Source organism: Heloderma suspectum, chromosome 14 (assembly GCF_057233095.1).
Source record: "Heloderma suspectum isolate Gila_16-S chromosome 14, 16-S_ref, whole genome shotgun sequence".
In the NCBI taxonomy this organism is placed as follows: Eukaryota; Metazoa; Chordata; class Lepidosauria; order Squamata; family Helodermatidae; genus Heloderma; species Heloderma suspectum.
Genome location: NC_139471.1, coordinates 21,791,291 through 21,807,014, shown reverse-complemented (window position 1 = coordinate 21,807,014; position 15,724 = coordinate 21,791,291). Strand labels below are relative to the sequence as shown.

General features: G+C 47.6%; 1 protein-coding gene across 1 annotated transcript in view; it reads left to right on the top strand.

Annotated features, from left to right (window-relative positions):
- LHX2 (LIM homeobox 2) overlaps nt 1-14,806 on the top strand; it is a 43,386-nt gene extending 28,580 nt beyond the window's left edge. The window contains exon 5 of the mRNA XM_084821286.1: nt 13,918-14,806. Coding sequence (XP_084677412.1) covers nt 13,918-14,205 — 288 coding nt within the window. The 3' untranslated portion in view covers nt 14,206-14,806. The remainder of the gene's footprint in view (nt 1-13,917) is intronic.
- Nucleotides 14,807-15,724: the final 918 nt, after the last annotated feature.

Below are 15,724 nucleotides of genomic sequence, written 5' to 3'. Positions count from 1 at the left end.
GATCGCCTCCGCTGCTCCTCCTGCCCTGCATAGGATGATCTTAAGTCTCTGAGCTGGACTAGTTGGACCCCTGGTCTGATCCAGCATAGCTCTTCTTATGTTCTTATGAGTTTGGGGGCTTACAGTTGTCAAGGGCGCAATTAATAGGGTTGCACCCTCCAGCAGCCTTCTCCAATCTGGTGTTGGTTTACAACTCCCAGCATCCCCCAACCAGCCGGGAGTCCAACACATTTGGAGGGCAGAGGGCTGGGGAAGGCTGGTCTAAAGCAGGTGTGGGCAGAAGGTAGATCTCCAGATGTTTGGGGCTTCAACTCCCAGAAGCCCCTGCTAGCATGGCCAATGACCAGGAATGCTGGGAGTGGAAGTCCAAAATTATCTGGAGATCTCCTTTCTGCCCACAGCTAAGGAGGTCTGGGCCTGGCCAGTATCTACATGGATTGTCCCCTGGGAACCCTCACGTACCCTGCCTTGAGTTCCACCATGAAGGAAAAGTGGGATATAAGCTTGCTGGATAAATATTCCCCGTGAGTCTGTAGATTCTACACTATCTGTAGATCTGTTTACAGCGTCATAAACAGGGCTGTATGTGCTGTGATCAATTCCACAGGAACATAAACAAACAAATATGAAGCTGGATACAGAATCCAACTTCCTAAGGATCTCAGATTGCAACTTTTTTTGTGTGGGAGGCAAGCTTCTAGCCCTTATAAAGCTATGAAGAAATGCTTGAAAGTATGTGGGCAATGCCTGTGGGTATCGGGGAAGCCAGGAAGGATAGCTGAAGGAGATCTCCAGGCATTTGGCTTCAGTGCATTGCTAAGCTCCTTGTCCTCCCCCACCCCAAATGACCCAAACCAGAACAAATTAAGCAAAATTATGTCTAATAAATAACGTCTGCAAAACAAGAGAAAATATGCATGTTTGCATAATTTGTACAAGCCACAGTATCTAAAGAAGTAGATTGCCTGGGCAAAGAATTACATTTTATTTTGAAGCACAAAGAGAGACAGCCCTGGTTCGAGGCAACCAAATACACTGGTGGGCTGTTGCCTTTAAAACACCTCCTCCAAGCTGGTGCCCTCCAGATGGGTTGGACTGCAACTCCTATCATTCCCAGCTAGCCAGGGGGAAGGCTACTGCATGAGTTTGCAGAGGCAGACCTTTTAGTGCCTTTCCATGAGAAACTGGGCAGGCTGAAATCCCATCCAATTCCGAGTGGAACCTGCAACCTTTTGCAGGGCCCTCTATTCTGTTCCCCCTTCCCACAGCGTTCCGGTTGTTCTTTTCCAGCTGACTCAAGATTCTGCGGCTGTTCAGTATGCTAGATTGTCATTGGGTTGGTTAGGGGGATTTTTTATTTATTTTTTTGCCCTCCTAGCTGCTGCGCCTCCTCCTCCTCCTCTTCCCCTTCGGTACTTCTGCAAGGCTCAGGTTTTCCCCAAGCCTGCTGGTACCTCACTTTTGTGCACGGGTGGTGCTGTTTTGGCTACATAATGATCCACACACGGAACTGAGAACTGAGTTCACAATTAGCATATATAGCTAAAGGTATAGGAGTCCAGCAGTGTCCTGGTCACCTCAGCTGAGTTACCCGAGGATAAAAAGCCTCTCTGACTGATTTGTTTACACAAACAAAGAGTGAATCAAAGTGTGCTGAAAGATGTTCCGCAAACCTGAGCATGATTTGGGGTTCTCAAGTGGTTGTTTTCATTCTGAGTTGCGCATGAAGATGCCTTTTTACTGAGTCAGACCCTCGGTCCACCTTCTCCGGTACTGTCAACACTGACTGGCAGCAGCGGCTCTCCAGGGTTTCTGGCAAGGGTCTTTTCAAGCCATCCCTGGAGTGCTGGCGACTGAACCTGGCACCTTCTGCATGCAAAGCATGTGCTCTGCCGTTGAGCTATTGTCCTTCGCCTAAAAATAAAGTAAGATTCTAGTCCTTATGATTCTGAAGAAAGGGCTGAACATAGGAGTTATACTGAGTCAGACACTGGGTCCATCTACCCCAGTATTGTCGACACTGACTGGCAGCAGCGGCTCTCCAGGGTTTCAGGCAGGAGTTTTTCCAGCCCTATCTGGAGATGCTGGGGCTCGAACCTAGGACTTTCTGCATGCAAAGCAGGGGCTCTGGCAGTGAGCTGTGGCCTGTGGGAGGAAGGGAGAGGCCTCTTCCTGTTTAAAACCATGCAGTAGAAGGGCAGTTCAGCAGGCATCCTATAACTTATTAGGGATGGGATAATGTCTCTCCATTGGGGCTGGATTGGGGCCAGTGACGCACCAAGAAGGAGGTATTCTGAGTTGTTGTTTCCCCCCTTTCTGTAGTCTGAAGAGGAGCCATCGGTGATCTTGCTCCGTATTCTTCCTGACATGTTTACTGCATGGCCTGGGTAGTGACCATTATGTGTGTGGAGGAAGCCGATAGGGGGACTTTTTTTCCTCCCTCTCTCATAATACCAGAACCCAGCGGGGTCCTCCCATGAAGCTGATGGGTGGGAGATTCAGGGCAGATGAAGGGAAGGACTTCTTCTCGCAGCACAGAGTTAAACTATGGAACTCACTTCCACAAGCTGTAGTGATGGCCACCAACTTGGGTGGCTTTCTAAGGGGGTTAGACAAATTCCTGGAGGAGAAGGCTGCCCGTGGCTGCTAGTCCCAATGGCTCTATGCTCCAGGATCAGAGGCAGTAAGCCTACTTACACCCATTGCTGGGGTGCTGTTGCACTCCTGTCCTGCTTGTGGGTTTCCCGTGGGAAGCTGCTTGGCCACTGTGAGAACAGAATGCTGGATAGATGGATCCTTGGTCTGATTTATCTTCTTCTTATTATTATTATTATCTTATTATTATTATTATTATTATTATTATTAATCAGATCCTTGGTCTGATTTATCTTCTGATTTATGTATGTATGTATGTATGTATTTATTACATTTATATCCCGCCTTTTTTCCTCCTTAAGGAACCCAAGGCGGAGTACATAACCCTCCTCTCCATTTTATCCTCACAACAACAACCCTGTGAGGTGGGCTGGGCTGAGAGTCTGTGACTGGCCCAAAGTCACCCAGTGAGCTTCCATGGCCGAGTGGGGACTAGAACCCAGAGCTGGAAAAGGTGCAGAAAAGGGCAACTAAACGGGGCTGGAGCACCTCCCCTATGAGAGGAGATTACAACAGCTGGGAATGCTTAGCTTGGAAAAAAGGAGGGTGAGGGGAGACATGATAGAGGTGTACAGAATTATGCCTGGTGCGCAGAATGTGCATAGGGGGACATTTTTCTCCTTCCCTTAAAATACTAGAACCCGGGGTCCTCCTATGAGGCTGATTGGTGGGAGATTCAGGTCAGATAAAAGGAAAGGCTTCTTCACACAGCGCAGAGTTAAACTATGGAATTTGCTACCCCAGGAAGTAGTGATGGCCACCAATTTGGATGGCTTTAGAAGGAATTGGACACATTCCTGGAGGAAACGGCTATCAATGGCTACTAGTCCTGATGGCTGTGTGCTACCTCCAGTACCAGAGGCAGTGTACACCAGTTGCTGGGGAACATGGGTGGGAGGGTGCTGTTGCGCTCGTGTCCTGCTTGGGGGTTCCTGGTTGACAGCTGGTCGGCCACTGTGGGAACAGGACACTGGACTAGATGGACCCTTGGCCTGATCCAGCAGGGCTGTTCTGATATTCTGATGTTATTGGTTACAATGAGCCCTGGAACTGGAAAAGCATAGCATAAAATACATAAAAACACATAAAATGTTAAAGCCAACAATTCATAGTCATTAAAGGTGCAATGCTATGCAAAGTTCAGGCAGAAAAAAGTCCTACAACTCCCAGCATTCCCCAGCCAGCCATGGGGATGGGAAATTAGCTCAAAGTTTAGAAGCGGAAGGGTTGCCTCTTTCGCTAAGATCAAATGTAGAACATTATGTTGCTGAAATTCGGCAGCAAATGGCTGACTATTTTTGCCACTCCCGCTGAAGGCAGAGGCTGGGCAGCAGCAGGGGCGGTCCCTGGAGCCCTCCAACGCTGTCCGCTGCTGATTTAAATGTTGCACAATCCAGAGGAGGCTCGCCGCGAACCTGGGAGCTTCCAGATGTGCCAGACTACAACTCCCATCATCCAACCATGCTGATCTGGGGTGATGGGACCTGTAGTTCAACACACCCAGAGAACTTCAGGTTGAAGAAGGTGCGGCTGCTGCGTCTTCCCCGTTGAGCAGAGTGGAGCTTAATTCCATGCCCAGTGGAGGGGGCTCCGATGTCAGTGGGGCGGAGAGTCCGCTCTGGGTTTCAGCCAGAACCAATCGACTCTCAAAGAGCTATCCATGGTGCTGCACCCTCTTGGGGATTGTGTTCAGCACCTTGGATAGCTTCTTTAAAGTCCTGACTGGTTCTGATTGAAACCCAGAGTGGACTCTTCGCTCCCTTGAAATCAGAGGCCCACGGGATCAGGCATGTATAAAAAGAGACCATTGCTGGCGCTGCACCTACTCATTTCTCATTTCCTTCTCTCATCAAGCAAATTTTGCAGCTTTTTTTGTGAGGAAGTGCTACAATATTCTGCTTTATAGATCTGCTTATCTCTTTGGGGGTTCAGGACCGGCCCTACTATTAGGCAGAATATTCTGCCTTATAGATCTGCTTATCTCTTTGGGGGTTCAGGACTGGCCCTACTATTAGGCAGAATATTCTGCTTTATAGATCTGCTTATCTCTTTGGGGGTTCAGGACCGGCCCTACTATTAGGCAGAATATTCTGCCTTATAGATCTGCTTATCTCTTTGGGGGTTCAGGACCGGCCCTACTATTAGGCAGAATATTCTGCCTTATAGATCTGCTTTTCTCTTTGGGGGTTCAGGACCGGCCCTACTATTAGGCAGAATATTCTGCCTTATAGATCTGCTTATCTCTTTGGGGGTTCAGGACCGGCCCTACTATTAGGCAGAATATTCTGCCTTATAGATCTGCTTATCTCTTTGGGGGTTCAGGACCGGCCCTACTATTAGGCAGAATGAGGCAGCGGATGCTGCAGGTAATGGTGCAGGCAGGCCCGCCCAGCTGTTTGTCGGAGGAGAGTACTATGTGAGGCACAAGGTTTGCCTTGCGCCCCCTAAACGAGCCTGTAGCTCTTTGCTACTGTGGGGGACCTTGTCCTATCGCCAGTGCTGAACAAAGAGTCTGCCATTGGTCTGGTTTTGTTATTTATTATCAATTCTTATTTATTTATTTAACAGATTTATATACTGCTGAACATATTTCAAAATACCTCTAAGCGGTTCTCACCATATATTTTATAATATGCATGAAAATACAATGAAAATACATAAAAATTGCTACAACAGTAATATAAAATGTTGCAATCAATTAAAATCAATTAAAACAACACCGTGATTACAAGCAAACAGACTGGGCAGCACATTCCCTCAGGGAAGGCTTGGTAAAGAAATGGGTCTTTGTGTGGCGCCTAAAGCATGATACAGTTGGTGCCACCCGAATACCAGTGGGGAGACCATTCCATAAACTGGGTGCCACCACAGAGGAGGCCTGCTCCCTCGTTGCTGCGAGATGGCAGTCTGCAGGTCACATTACCACCAGCAAGACCTCCTCTGGTGATTTTAATGATCACACAGGTGTGTACTGGGGAAGGCAATCTTACATTTAAATCCTGCCTTTTTTTTCCACTTGCAAGAAACTCAAGATGGCTTACATGTTCCTCCTCCTCTCCATCTTATCCTCATAACAACCCCGTGAGGCAGGTTAGGCAGAGAGTCAGTGACTGGCCCAAAGTCACCCTATGTGCTTCATGGCTGAGTGAGGCTCAGACCTGGGTCTCCAGAGACCCAGTCTCTGGGTCTCCAGAGACCTAACCACTATACCACACTGGTGGTCTTCTGCACATAGGATGTGTGTGTGTGTGGGGGGGGGCTATCTAGTCCTTTGCCGTAGGCAGCAAAATGTCTTGGGCCAGCTCAGTTGGAGGGGAGGCAATTGGATTGATCTCTCAGTCCAGAAAATGTGTGCACAGTCCCACTTTTACATTTGCATTTTCTCCATTGGATTGGAGCAAATCAGTCTGTGGCAAAGTGACACCAAAAGCCAGGCCTCAGGGAATTGTGGCAGTTGCATTCCCTCTCTGGGAAATGCAGTAATGATGGGAATGCACTTTGCCAATGTAGTGGCTGCTGCGGTGAGTAGTAATCATAGAATAGTAGGGTTGGAAGGGGCCTACAAGGCCATTGAGTCCAACCATAACGAAGTAATGGATCTGTTTACTTCAGACTGAAGAGCCAGGCCAGCATCAGCAAACTGACAAGTCATAAAATAAAGAGTCACTTTTGTCAGGATGGTATAGACCAGCCTTCTGCAACCTGGTGCCCTCCAGAAGTTCTGGACTACAGTTCCTATCAGCCCCTTCCAGCATGGTCAGTTGTCGGGAACAATGGGAGCTGTAGTCCAAAACATATGGAAAGCCCCAGGCTGAGAAGGCTGGCATAGACTTATGAGTTCTTCAGCAGCCTTGCCATGAAATTGTTGATAATTTAACATAAATATGCAACTTGTCCTTAAAATGGGAAAGTAGCTAATGTAAGACCATTTTTTAAAAAAGGGTTCCAGGAGGGATCAGGGAAATTACAGGCCAGTTAGCTGAGCATCTGTTCCGGGTAACTTGGTAGAAAGCGTTATTCAAGATCAAACTGTCAAGCATATCGAAGAACAAGTCTTGCTGAAGAGAAATCAGCATGGCTTCTGCACAGGGAATTCTTGACACACCAACCCCGTGGAGTTCTTTGAGCGTGTCTGTAATCAGCTGGATGGGATAATCCAGTAGTCATGGTTGACTTGGACTTCCAACAAGCTTTTGACAAAGCCCCTCAACAAAAGCTCATGAATAAACCTAGCAGTCATGGAACAAAGGGACAGGTGTTCTTAACTGGTTAAAGAACAGGAAGGAGAATATAAGACCAAACAGTTCATGCAATGGAAGTGAGATTTATGCTACTTAACTTGTTCATAAATGATCTGGAGTTTGGACTGATCAAATTTATGAATGACACCAAATTATTTAGGATGGTGGAAACCTAAATAGACTACAGAGCTCTAAAAGGATCTCTCCAAACTGTGGGAAACAAAATGGCAAGTGAAGTTCTGTGTATGTAAGTGCAATTATACACATTAGGACAACCCCACCCCACCCAAAAACCCACCCCTAACTGGTAGCAGCTATCTAGGAAAGATATCTTTGGTTTGTGGCAAGTAGTTCAATGAAAACATTGACTCAGAGTGCTGTTAAAAATAAGGCACGTTCCAAGGTAGGGATTATTAGAAAAGGGATTACAAAGGAAGTTTCCAGTACAATACAGTAATGCCCTATACAAATCTTCAAGTGGGACCTGCAACCACACTCTACCTGCAGTGAAGAGTGCACCTGTTTAGGATGCCAGCCAGCCAGTTATGCTCTCTTTGAGGAGACTCCATTCTGACCCCTCAATTCCCATTCTCCCCACGCAATGGTCACCCAGCATTGTGTGCTCACTGATCCTGCTAAGCCCTTGAGCTCTTTGGTGTTTTTTTTTTAACCCCTTAAGTTTTTATCTAAAGATGCTTTTTTTTTGTATTCTGCAAACCTTAGGTACTCGCACCTGCTGATACCTCCAGCTTGTGTGGGTGGTGCATTTTGGTTACATAAGCTTCAGCACTTTGAGAACTGAGATCACTATTAGTACATAATATTTGACTGCCTTTGCCAACCTGGTGCCCTCCAGATGTGTTGGACTACAACTCCCATAATCCCCAGTCAATACTTTGTACGGTTCTTGTTGTCCTGTCTAAAAAATAAAACAACAACCAAAAAAAAGGATACTAGAGAGCTGGAAAATATTTAAAAAAGCTTAGGCACAATCCTATGCAGATTGAGACAGAAAAAATGTCCTACAACTCCCAGCATTCCCTAGCCGGTCATGCTTGCTGGGGCATGCTGGGAGTCGTAGGGCTTCTTCCTGTCTAAACCTGCATAGGATTGTGCCCTTAAATGACTTTAAAAGAAGTTGAGTTGAATTTACAGAGGGTAAGTCTGTCCATGGCTACCAAGTCACCAGGCCTTATAAAGTTCCAAAGAATATAAAAATATTCATGCAGCTAACAAAGTGGATGAAAGCAGACGGCACAATATACCTGCTGTCTCGAGAAGTCCTCCAAGACGCTGTGGCTTTTGCTGCCACAGACTAACAGGACGGCAAGAATGGAAGAGCTCCCAGCGCTTCTATCCAGCGTCAGGCCTTGGCAAGGGTGAGAAATGGTCCCGCGGTCCAAAACAGGCAGAGGTCACGCCCCGGGGCAGTAAGCAAAGATCAGAGAGCGAAGGAGGCAGGGATGCGCCAGGGTTCGGAGCAGCACAGAAGGGGCTGGGATAGCCAGAGGGGCAGGCACACAGTCAAAGGCAGGGAAAGGTGAACAGGTGTCCCACTCTGAAGGGCTGTCCAAGCACAGTCCCCTGATGAAGGTGTCTTCTCGCCAGAGGAAAGTTGCTCGGAGCCGCAGTACCGCCCTCTGGCCATCCACAGGTGTGGCGCTGCAGCACAGGAGGCAGCCGTCCAGCCATCCCGCAACACCTTCTTCTGAAAAACTGCCACAGGTGCTTGGAGGATACGGCCCCTGGATCCCCCTACCAGAGTCTCTGGCTTGAGACCCCAGTGCCTTACTGATGCCTCTCATTTCACTCTCTCTGATCTTTGCTTACTGCCCCGGGACATGACCTCTGCCTGTTTTGGACCATGGGACCATTTCTCACCCAGCCTGACGCTGGATAGAAACGCTGGGAGCAATTCCGTTCTTGCTGTCCTGTTAGTCTGTGGCAGCAAAAGCCACAGTGTCTTGGAGCACTTTTCGAGACACCAGGTATATTGTGCCGTCTGCTTTCATCTGCTTCATTAGCTGCATGAATATTTTTATATTCTTCGGAACTTTATAAGGCCTGGTGACTTGGTAGCCATGGATAGATTTACCCTCTGTAAATTCATCTCAACTTCTTTTAAAGTCATCTAAGGGTGCAATCCTATGCATGTTTAAACAGAAAACAGTCCTACAGCTCCCAGATCTGTAGAACTCCACAGAACAGGTGAGACAACAATTGCAGAGAGTCACCATTGAAAGACTTCCCATTCCGGCCTTTACTGCAGGTGTGCAGAACCCCTTTTAGCCTGCGGGCCACAAGCCATTTTGGAGAAGCTCTTGGGGGCCGCATTCCAGTGTGGGCAGGGCCAAGGGCAAAAGTGTCCGGGCCAAAAACACCAGGATGTTTTAGCTTAATGCTCTTCCTGCCTTTCAGCCTTCTGGAATGGGGGAAAATGCACAAAAGCTGTGGAACTGCCAAACAATCTGTGGCTGAGGAAAGGAGGTGGGGCCAGGGAAAAGGAGGCATGGCCCTCTGGGGACCCACTTAAGACTGGATTCGGCCCCTGGGCCTGAGGTTTTACACCACTGCTTTATTGGCAGACACAGAGAAATAAGCAGTCAGTGTGGTGGTTTTTTGTGAACTCGAAATGACTATGGCAAGGGATGCTTGGAGCCCTGATTTCTGGGCTTTCTGGGAGACTGTGGGCCAGCTTTAGATGGCTACTAGCAATTGAAGCTGGCATGACTTCAGGGGGATTCACATGTGCAAAGTTCATCACTGGAGGCTTTGGGGAAGAAGTGGCAGCATGTGGATGAGCAGATACCAGCGAAGGCGCCCTGACTGAGTTGGCAGCTGGAGGAGTGCCCCCCCCCCCGGCTCACCCAGGGGCGCTTTCCCTGCACAGCGTCCTCCCCGATGGGGAAGGGGCCATGCGGGTGAGTCCTTGGGGCTTTGCAGGCCACATGTGGTCCCTGTGCAAGCAGCACATGGTGCATAGAGAGATTTGGCTGGCATGAGTCCCTAGCAACCCGGATCCCCTGCTGTTATCTCCAGTGGAGTCTGGTGGCTGCGATGCCAGTGGGGCAGTGAATCCACTCTGGGTTTCAGTCAGAACCAGTCAGAACTCTAGAGGAGCTCTCCAAGGTGCGGAAGCACCTTGGAGAGCTCCTCTAGAGTTCTGACTGGTTCTGACTGAAACCCAGACTGTATTCACTGTCCCACTGGCATCAGAACCACCAGTGTCTACTGGTAGATACTGCTTACCTGTTTCAGTTAGATAATATTCTGTCTGTGTCTTGTCTTGGATTCAGGGACCTGAACTTTGGAGGCAGCAGGGGTTGTGGGGGGGGCATTTTAGGGCCAAAAAGTGGGGTATAAATATCCTTATTATAGATAAATACATCATCCTTGTTCAAAAATTCAATAGTTATTCGTAGGGTATATGTTTGCCATAAGCACATCTTGCTGTGTGTGCGCATAGAATGGATGCTTTCTCCCTATAAAAGTTTGCATCGTGTCCCTACAAACTGTTAGTGTTCTGCTGGGTGACTCCCACCTCTTTTTCTTCTTGCCACAATAGGCTCACGAGCCCAGAAATCTCTTGTTTTGCCTCCCTTGAGATTTTGCTGGCACTAGCAGGCTGACTGGAGAAGAGATGGCCTAGCTCCAGGCGCAGAGCAGCCTCTTGAGACTATGTACACTGGGCTGCAGGAATTAGAAAGAAGAGTGATTATCTCATCTCCAAGCTTCCTTTGTCTATATCCGTCCTCCTTTCTTATGAGCCATTGAGGCTGCAGTCATGTACACGCTTATCTGGGAATAAGTCCCATTGAACTCAGTGGCAGGCCTGGCATGGCTGGGCATCTCCCAAGGGCCCACAACAGCACCCTGGAGCAACTCCTCCTGTTCAGCGCTGCAACCAGCTTGCGCATTTGCTGCATGCCCTGGCCAGGCAGCGCTGGGGGTGGTGAGGAGGGGCAGGAGATGCCGCGGCCTGGGTGCATGTCAAGCAACCAAGCGGTCGCAATGATAAGAAAGTGGAGGAGGAGGCATGGCAGCTGGTGACCATGTTGGTGAAAAGGTGGACTCACGGAGAGAGGCGGCCCATGGAGGGGGCCTTGCCCAAGGGCCTGCAGAAACCTGGAGGTGGCCCTGCTCCGAGGAGCTTACATCTAAGACATGTATAGTGTTCTACGCTGATCGATATAAAAGAGGCTGAGGCCTTTCTACCAGTATGGCCTTCAAGGCTGCATACATATTCCATTAAAAATACAAACAAAACAAAAACACGGCAGTTCAATGCTTAAAGGATGGGTTGGCAACTTGTGTTCACCAGATGTTTTGGCCCACAACTGCCATAGCCAATGGCATGGTGCCTTTGAACCTGTCTTCCCCTTTTCTGGTGAATATGTGCAGGTGAGAGGGATTTGTCATGCTGATGAGCATTCTGTGTATTTGGCTTTACACCCAAATTGAAATGAGAAATATTATTTATTTATTCATACAATTTCTATACCACTTGATCTCTAAGTGGCTTACATAATATACAATATACAAATACCAGTGTAATGTAAAATAATAAATGCATTAATAATATTGCAACAAGAACAGTAGAAACAGAGCGGTGTCAAAGTCGTTTACAAGTCAAGGAAAGCCCTTGTGTTTCATCAGATAGGGACACAGGCTGTTTTTGCTCAGTCAGGTGCAGTGCTGAGAACTTTTATTATTGATCATAATGCGTCATTGTGTTTTATATCACCCCCTTATCACCACAAGGAGTTCAAAATGCTGAAATGGTTTCCCCAATCATTTTCTTTTCTTTATTCATGTTTATTAGTGTGCATAAACATTACATTATAAAATGATTACAGTATATGATACAAATTAGGTAGTATGTATCATAAATATAGATATCTATTTTTGATTAATAGAACATCAATATTACAGCATAGCAAAATAGCTGATATTAATATTATGTCTTACCATCCCAAACTCAGTAAAAGGTTGCCAATTGGCCATAAATTTAGAATTCTGTTGCCTACCAACCCTTCGTCTCATAATTTCACTTACTTCGGTGAAACTTTACTTATCCACTCCTTACAACCTGGCCCCTTCTTACTTATGAATTGTTTAGTAGCTGTCAGTAAGTTAAAAACTCCTTGTACATGTGTATTCTGCTCCTCTGTCACATTATTCTCATTACAACCCTGTGACATAAGTTAGGCTGAAAGACAGTGATTGGCCCAATGTCACTCAATAGGAGTGAGCTGGGATTCGAACTCAGCTCTCCCTGGACTTAGTCTGACACCTTTCTGTAGAACTTTCAGAATTAGACTCTCTTTCAGCTGACCTTTGATTCATTGTTCTATTCAGGGCTGTTCCTAGATCAGTCTTCCCCAACCTGTGCTCTCCAGATGTGTTGGACTACAACTCCCATCACCCTCAGCCAGGATTCTTTCTGCTGGTGATGAGAGCTGTATTCCAACACATCTGGAGAGTACCAGGTTGGGAAAGGTCCCCCTAGATCAAATGGCACCCCCCAGGCAAGAAATGCTGTCAGTATTCCCTTGCATTTGTTCCATGCACGTACACTTTCACAACTACACAGTAAAACATGGCTGGAAGAACAGTCTAGGAGGTTTGAGGAAAATGCTGTTCTAAGAAAATCCAGAACAGGTTTTTGCAAAGGTCCAAAACATCCCAGGATGTTAGTGAAAAATGTATCCATGTACTAAATCCCAGGAACAGATTTCCTGCAACATTCTTAGGGCTTCTCCACATGGGGCTTTGATCCTGCGATTGAGATTGGTTACTCACGGATGTTTGCGGGTCCTTTACATGACGTCATCAGCCTTCAGGGCTTCTCCCATGTCTTCTGAGCTTTATTCTGTTTTTTTTTTTAGATTGGAGATAATGAGCCATTAAAATACAACAAGTTGAATTTCTCTCTGAAAAGAGGAAGTCATGCAATGACAGGAGCTATACCACAGTGCCATCTAGTGGCTGTGTAATGAAACATATAGAACTCGCATTTAAAGGGGGGAAAAGTGGAGGGGACTGCATGTAAAGGGCCAATCTTAATCCTGCAAAGAATCTGGAAGCAGAAGCCCCAGTAAAACTGTGGGATAAGAAGCCTCTGTGTGGAGAAGCCCCCTTTCCCCCTTCTGTCGCAAACGACAGAAGCCGCAAACTGAGCACCATGCTAATGCGGTTGTGACACTTAAGTTACTAATCTCGTTTAGTTTGATTTGTTTTTATGGTATCAACACAAATGCAATCGCTCTCTGTTTGTTGAAAGGACACTGATGTTGTAAATTTCCCTGCAAATTAAAAATAAATAAATAGAAAGAATGGTAATGCGATGGTGGCCGAGCAGGCCGGTGTTGCCAGCTTGACAAGGGAAGACAAACGGTCTGTTTCAGCCGTTGCTTGGGCAGCTGAGTCGGTAACCCATGAGAGGCGCCACCTGAATCTGGTGCCCGAGGCACCCACGTGGGCTGCCTTTGCCTAAATCCATGGATCCGTTTGCCATTGGAAATGTATGCTCAGGGGTCAAGGGAAGGCATGGCTGGGCACCTGCCAAGGGCCCACACCCAGCAGGGGCCCACTGACAGAACCCCCTGGAGTTGCGCCTCCTCTTCCCCCATTAAAGCCCGCTTGTTCCCCCGCCTCTCGCTCTGGCCGGATAACCGTGGCGGAGGCGCAGTAGATGTTACAGCCTACTTGCTCCCTGCCTGAGAAGCAAGCAAGTGGTCATGACAATGAGGATGAGCAGCCAGAGCTGCTGGTGGCAATGGTGGCAAGAAGGCGGACTCCCTGAGGGGGGCGTGGAGGGTGTCTTGCCCAAGGGCCCCAGAAACCCGGACTCCCTGAGGGGGGCGTGGAGGGTGTCTTGCCCAAGGGCCCCAGAAACCCGGAGCCAGCATTGTTGTTCACACTGATCCAGTGGGGTTTAAAACCAAACCAAACCTGACAACTCTTTTTCCTCCTCCTTCTCCTTCTCCTTCTCCTTCTTCTCCCCATGGAATGGCTTTAGGTCTGGTTTCAAAACGCCAGAGCCAAATTCAGACGGAACCTTTTACGGCAGGAGAACACAGGGGTGGACAAGACCTCCGACTCGACGCTGCAAGCTGGCACGCCGTCGGGCCCCGCTTCCGAAATCTCAAACACCTCCATGAGCCCGTCTAGCACCCCAACCACCTTAACGGACTTGACGAACCCCAGTATGCCGTCGGTAACCTCGGTCTTGAGTTCGGTGCCCGGGAGCTTGGAAGTCCATGAATCACGGAGCCCTTCACAGACGACGCTGACAAATCTTTTCTGATGACTCTTTCTGTTTTTCTTTTTTAAAAAAGGAAATTATTCTTAGCTGAATTCCAAGTGTATTTTTTAAACTAGAGACATTCTCACAGCTGGGCTAGCCACAGCGTAGGATCTTTCCGGGCAGTGGGAGAGCAGCGGCGTGGTTCGTTTTGGTCCGAGAGCCGCGGCAGACCGAGGATTAACTTGGAAGAACAACTCGCCACACAACATTTGTGTCAATGTACAGTTTTCTGGATGGGGCAAGGGAAACAGCAATTAATTTAAGTTGGCTAAAGCTTCTGTAATTTTCAAAGACTGCCCATGTGCCTTATATACTGTTCCCCCATCCTTTGGATCACACATCTCCCCCTACACACCTTTTCCCCACCCAGTCGCCACCTTTTCCTCTCTGTATATTTATGACCAGGGCAAAGAACAAACAAACAAACAAAAAGGAGAGAAAAAAAAGAAAGAAAAGAAAATGTTAATAAGAGTTTTGTTACTTTGAATTAGTCCTAAGCCCTTCATTGGTTGTTCTGATGTTTTAGAATTTTAAAAAGTGAAAAAGTCTGTTCAGCTATCAGAATTTGTAAAAATCTAACCAGTAATAAAACCACTTATGGAAACTACCTCCATGTTGGTTGCGGTTGCAAGGACCAGGGGAGCCCAACTCAGGGTGCCTGACCCAATTAAGGGTGGGGAGGGAGGGAGGCAGAAGCCTGTAGAGTGGCGGGGAGGAGGGAGAAGAAGAAGTTAGGGAATTGGGGAAGAATGGAGCAACCATCCTTTGTAGAGCATCACCAAAATGGATGGATATATGGCGAAGATGACTGGGCACCAGTTGGTACTTTACGCCTATCTCCCAAAGGACAGGAGGAGAGGATGACAACAACGAAGAAACAAACCAGCCTTCCCCAACCTGGTGCCCTCCAGGTGTGTGGGGTTGCAACTCCCATCATTCCACACTGGTTGGGAATGATGGGAGTTGCAATCCAACACACCTGGATGGTGCCAGGTTGGGGAAGGCTGATAAAAAGGTTTGTTGATGTCTGCTGCTGCTGCTTTTTTTACACTCAAAGCCAAATTCAAGGTACTGGTGCTTGCTTATAAAGCCCTCAATAGCTTGGGGCCAGGTTATCTGAAAAAAACGCCTCCTCCCATATGAACCTGCCCGTAGTTTAAGACTTCTTCAGATGCCCTTCAGCGTGTCTCTCCACCAAGAGATGTTAGGTTGGCCTGAATACTGGACAGGGCCTTCCCCGCAGCAGCTCCAAACCTGTGGAACTCTCTCCCAAAGGAAGTTAAGCTTTATTCAGTGTTAGACAGGCCGCTTTATGTATTTATTACATGTATATCCCACCTTTCTTCCACCATAGAACTCAAGGTGGCTACATGTGGTTCCCAGGTGGTCTCCCCTCCAAGCACTGACCAGACCTGCTTAGCTTCAGCAAGGTGCCTCATGTGCCTTCAGACCATGTCCTGGGACCATGTAGCATTTTAGGGCACACTGATATGATATTTAGACAGAAAAAAGCCCCACA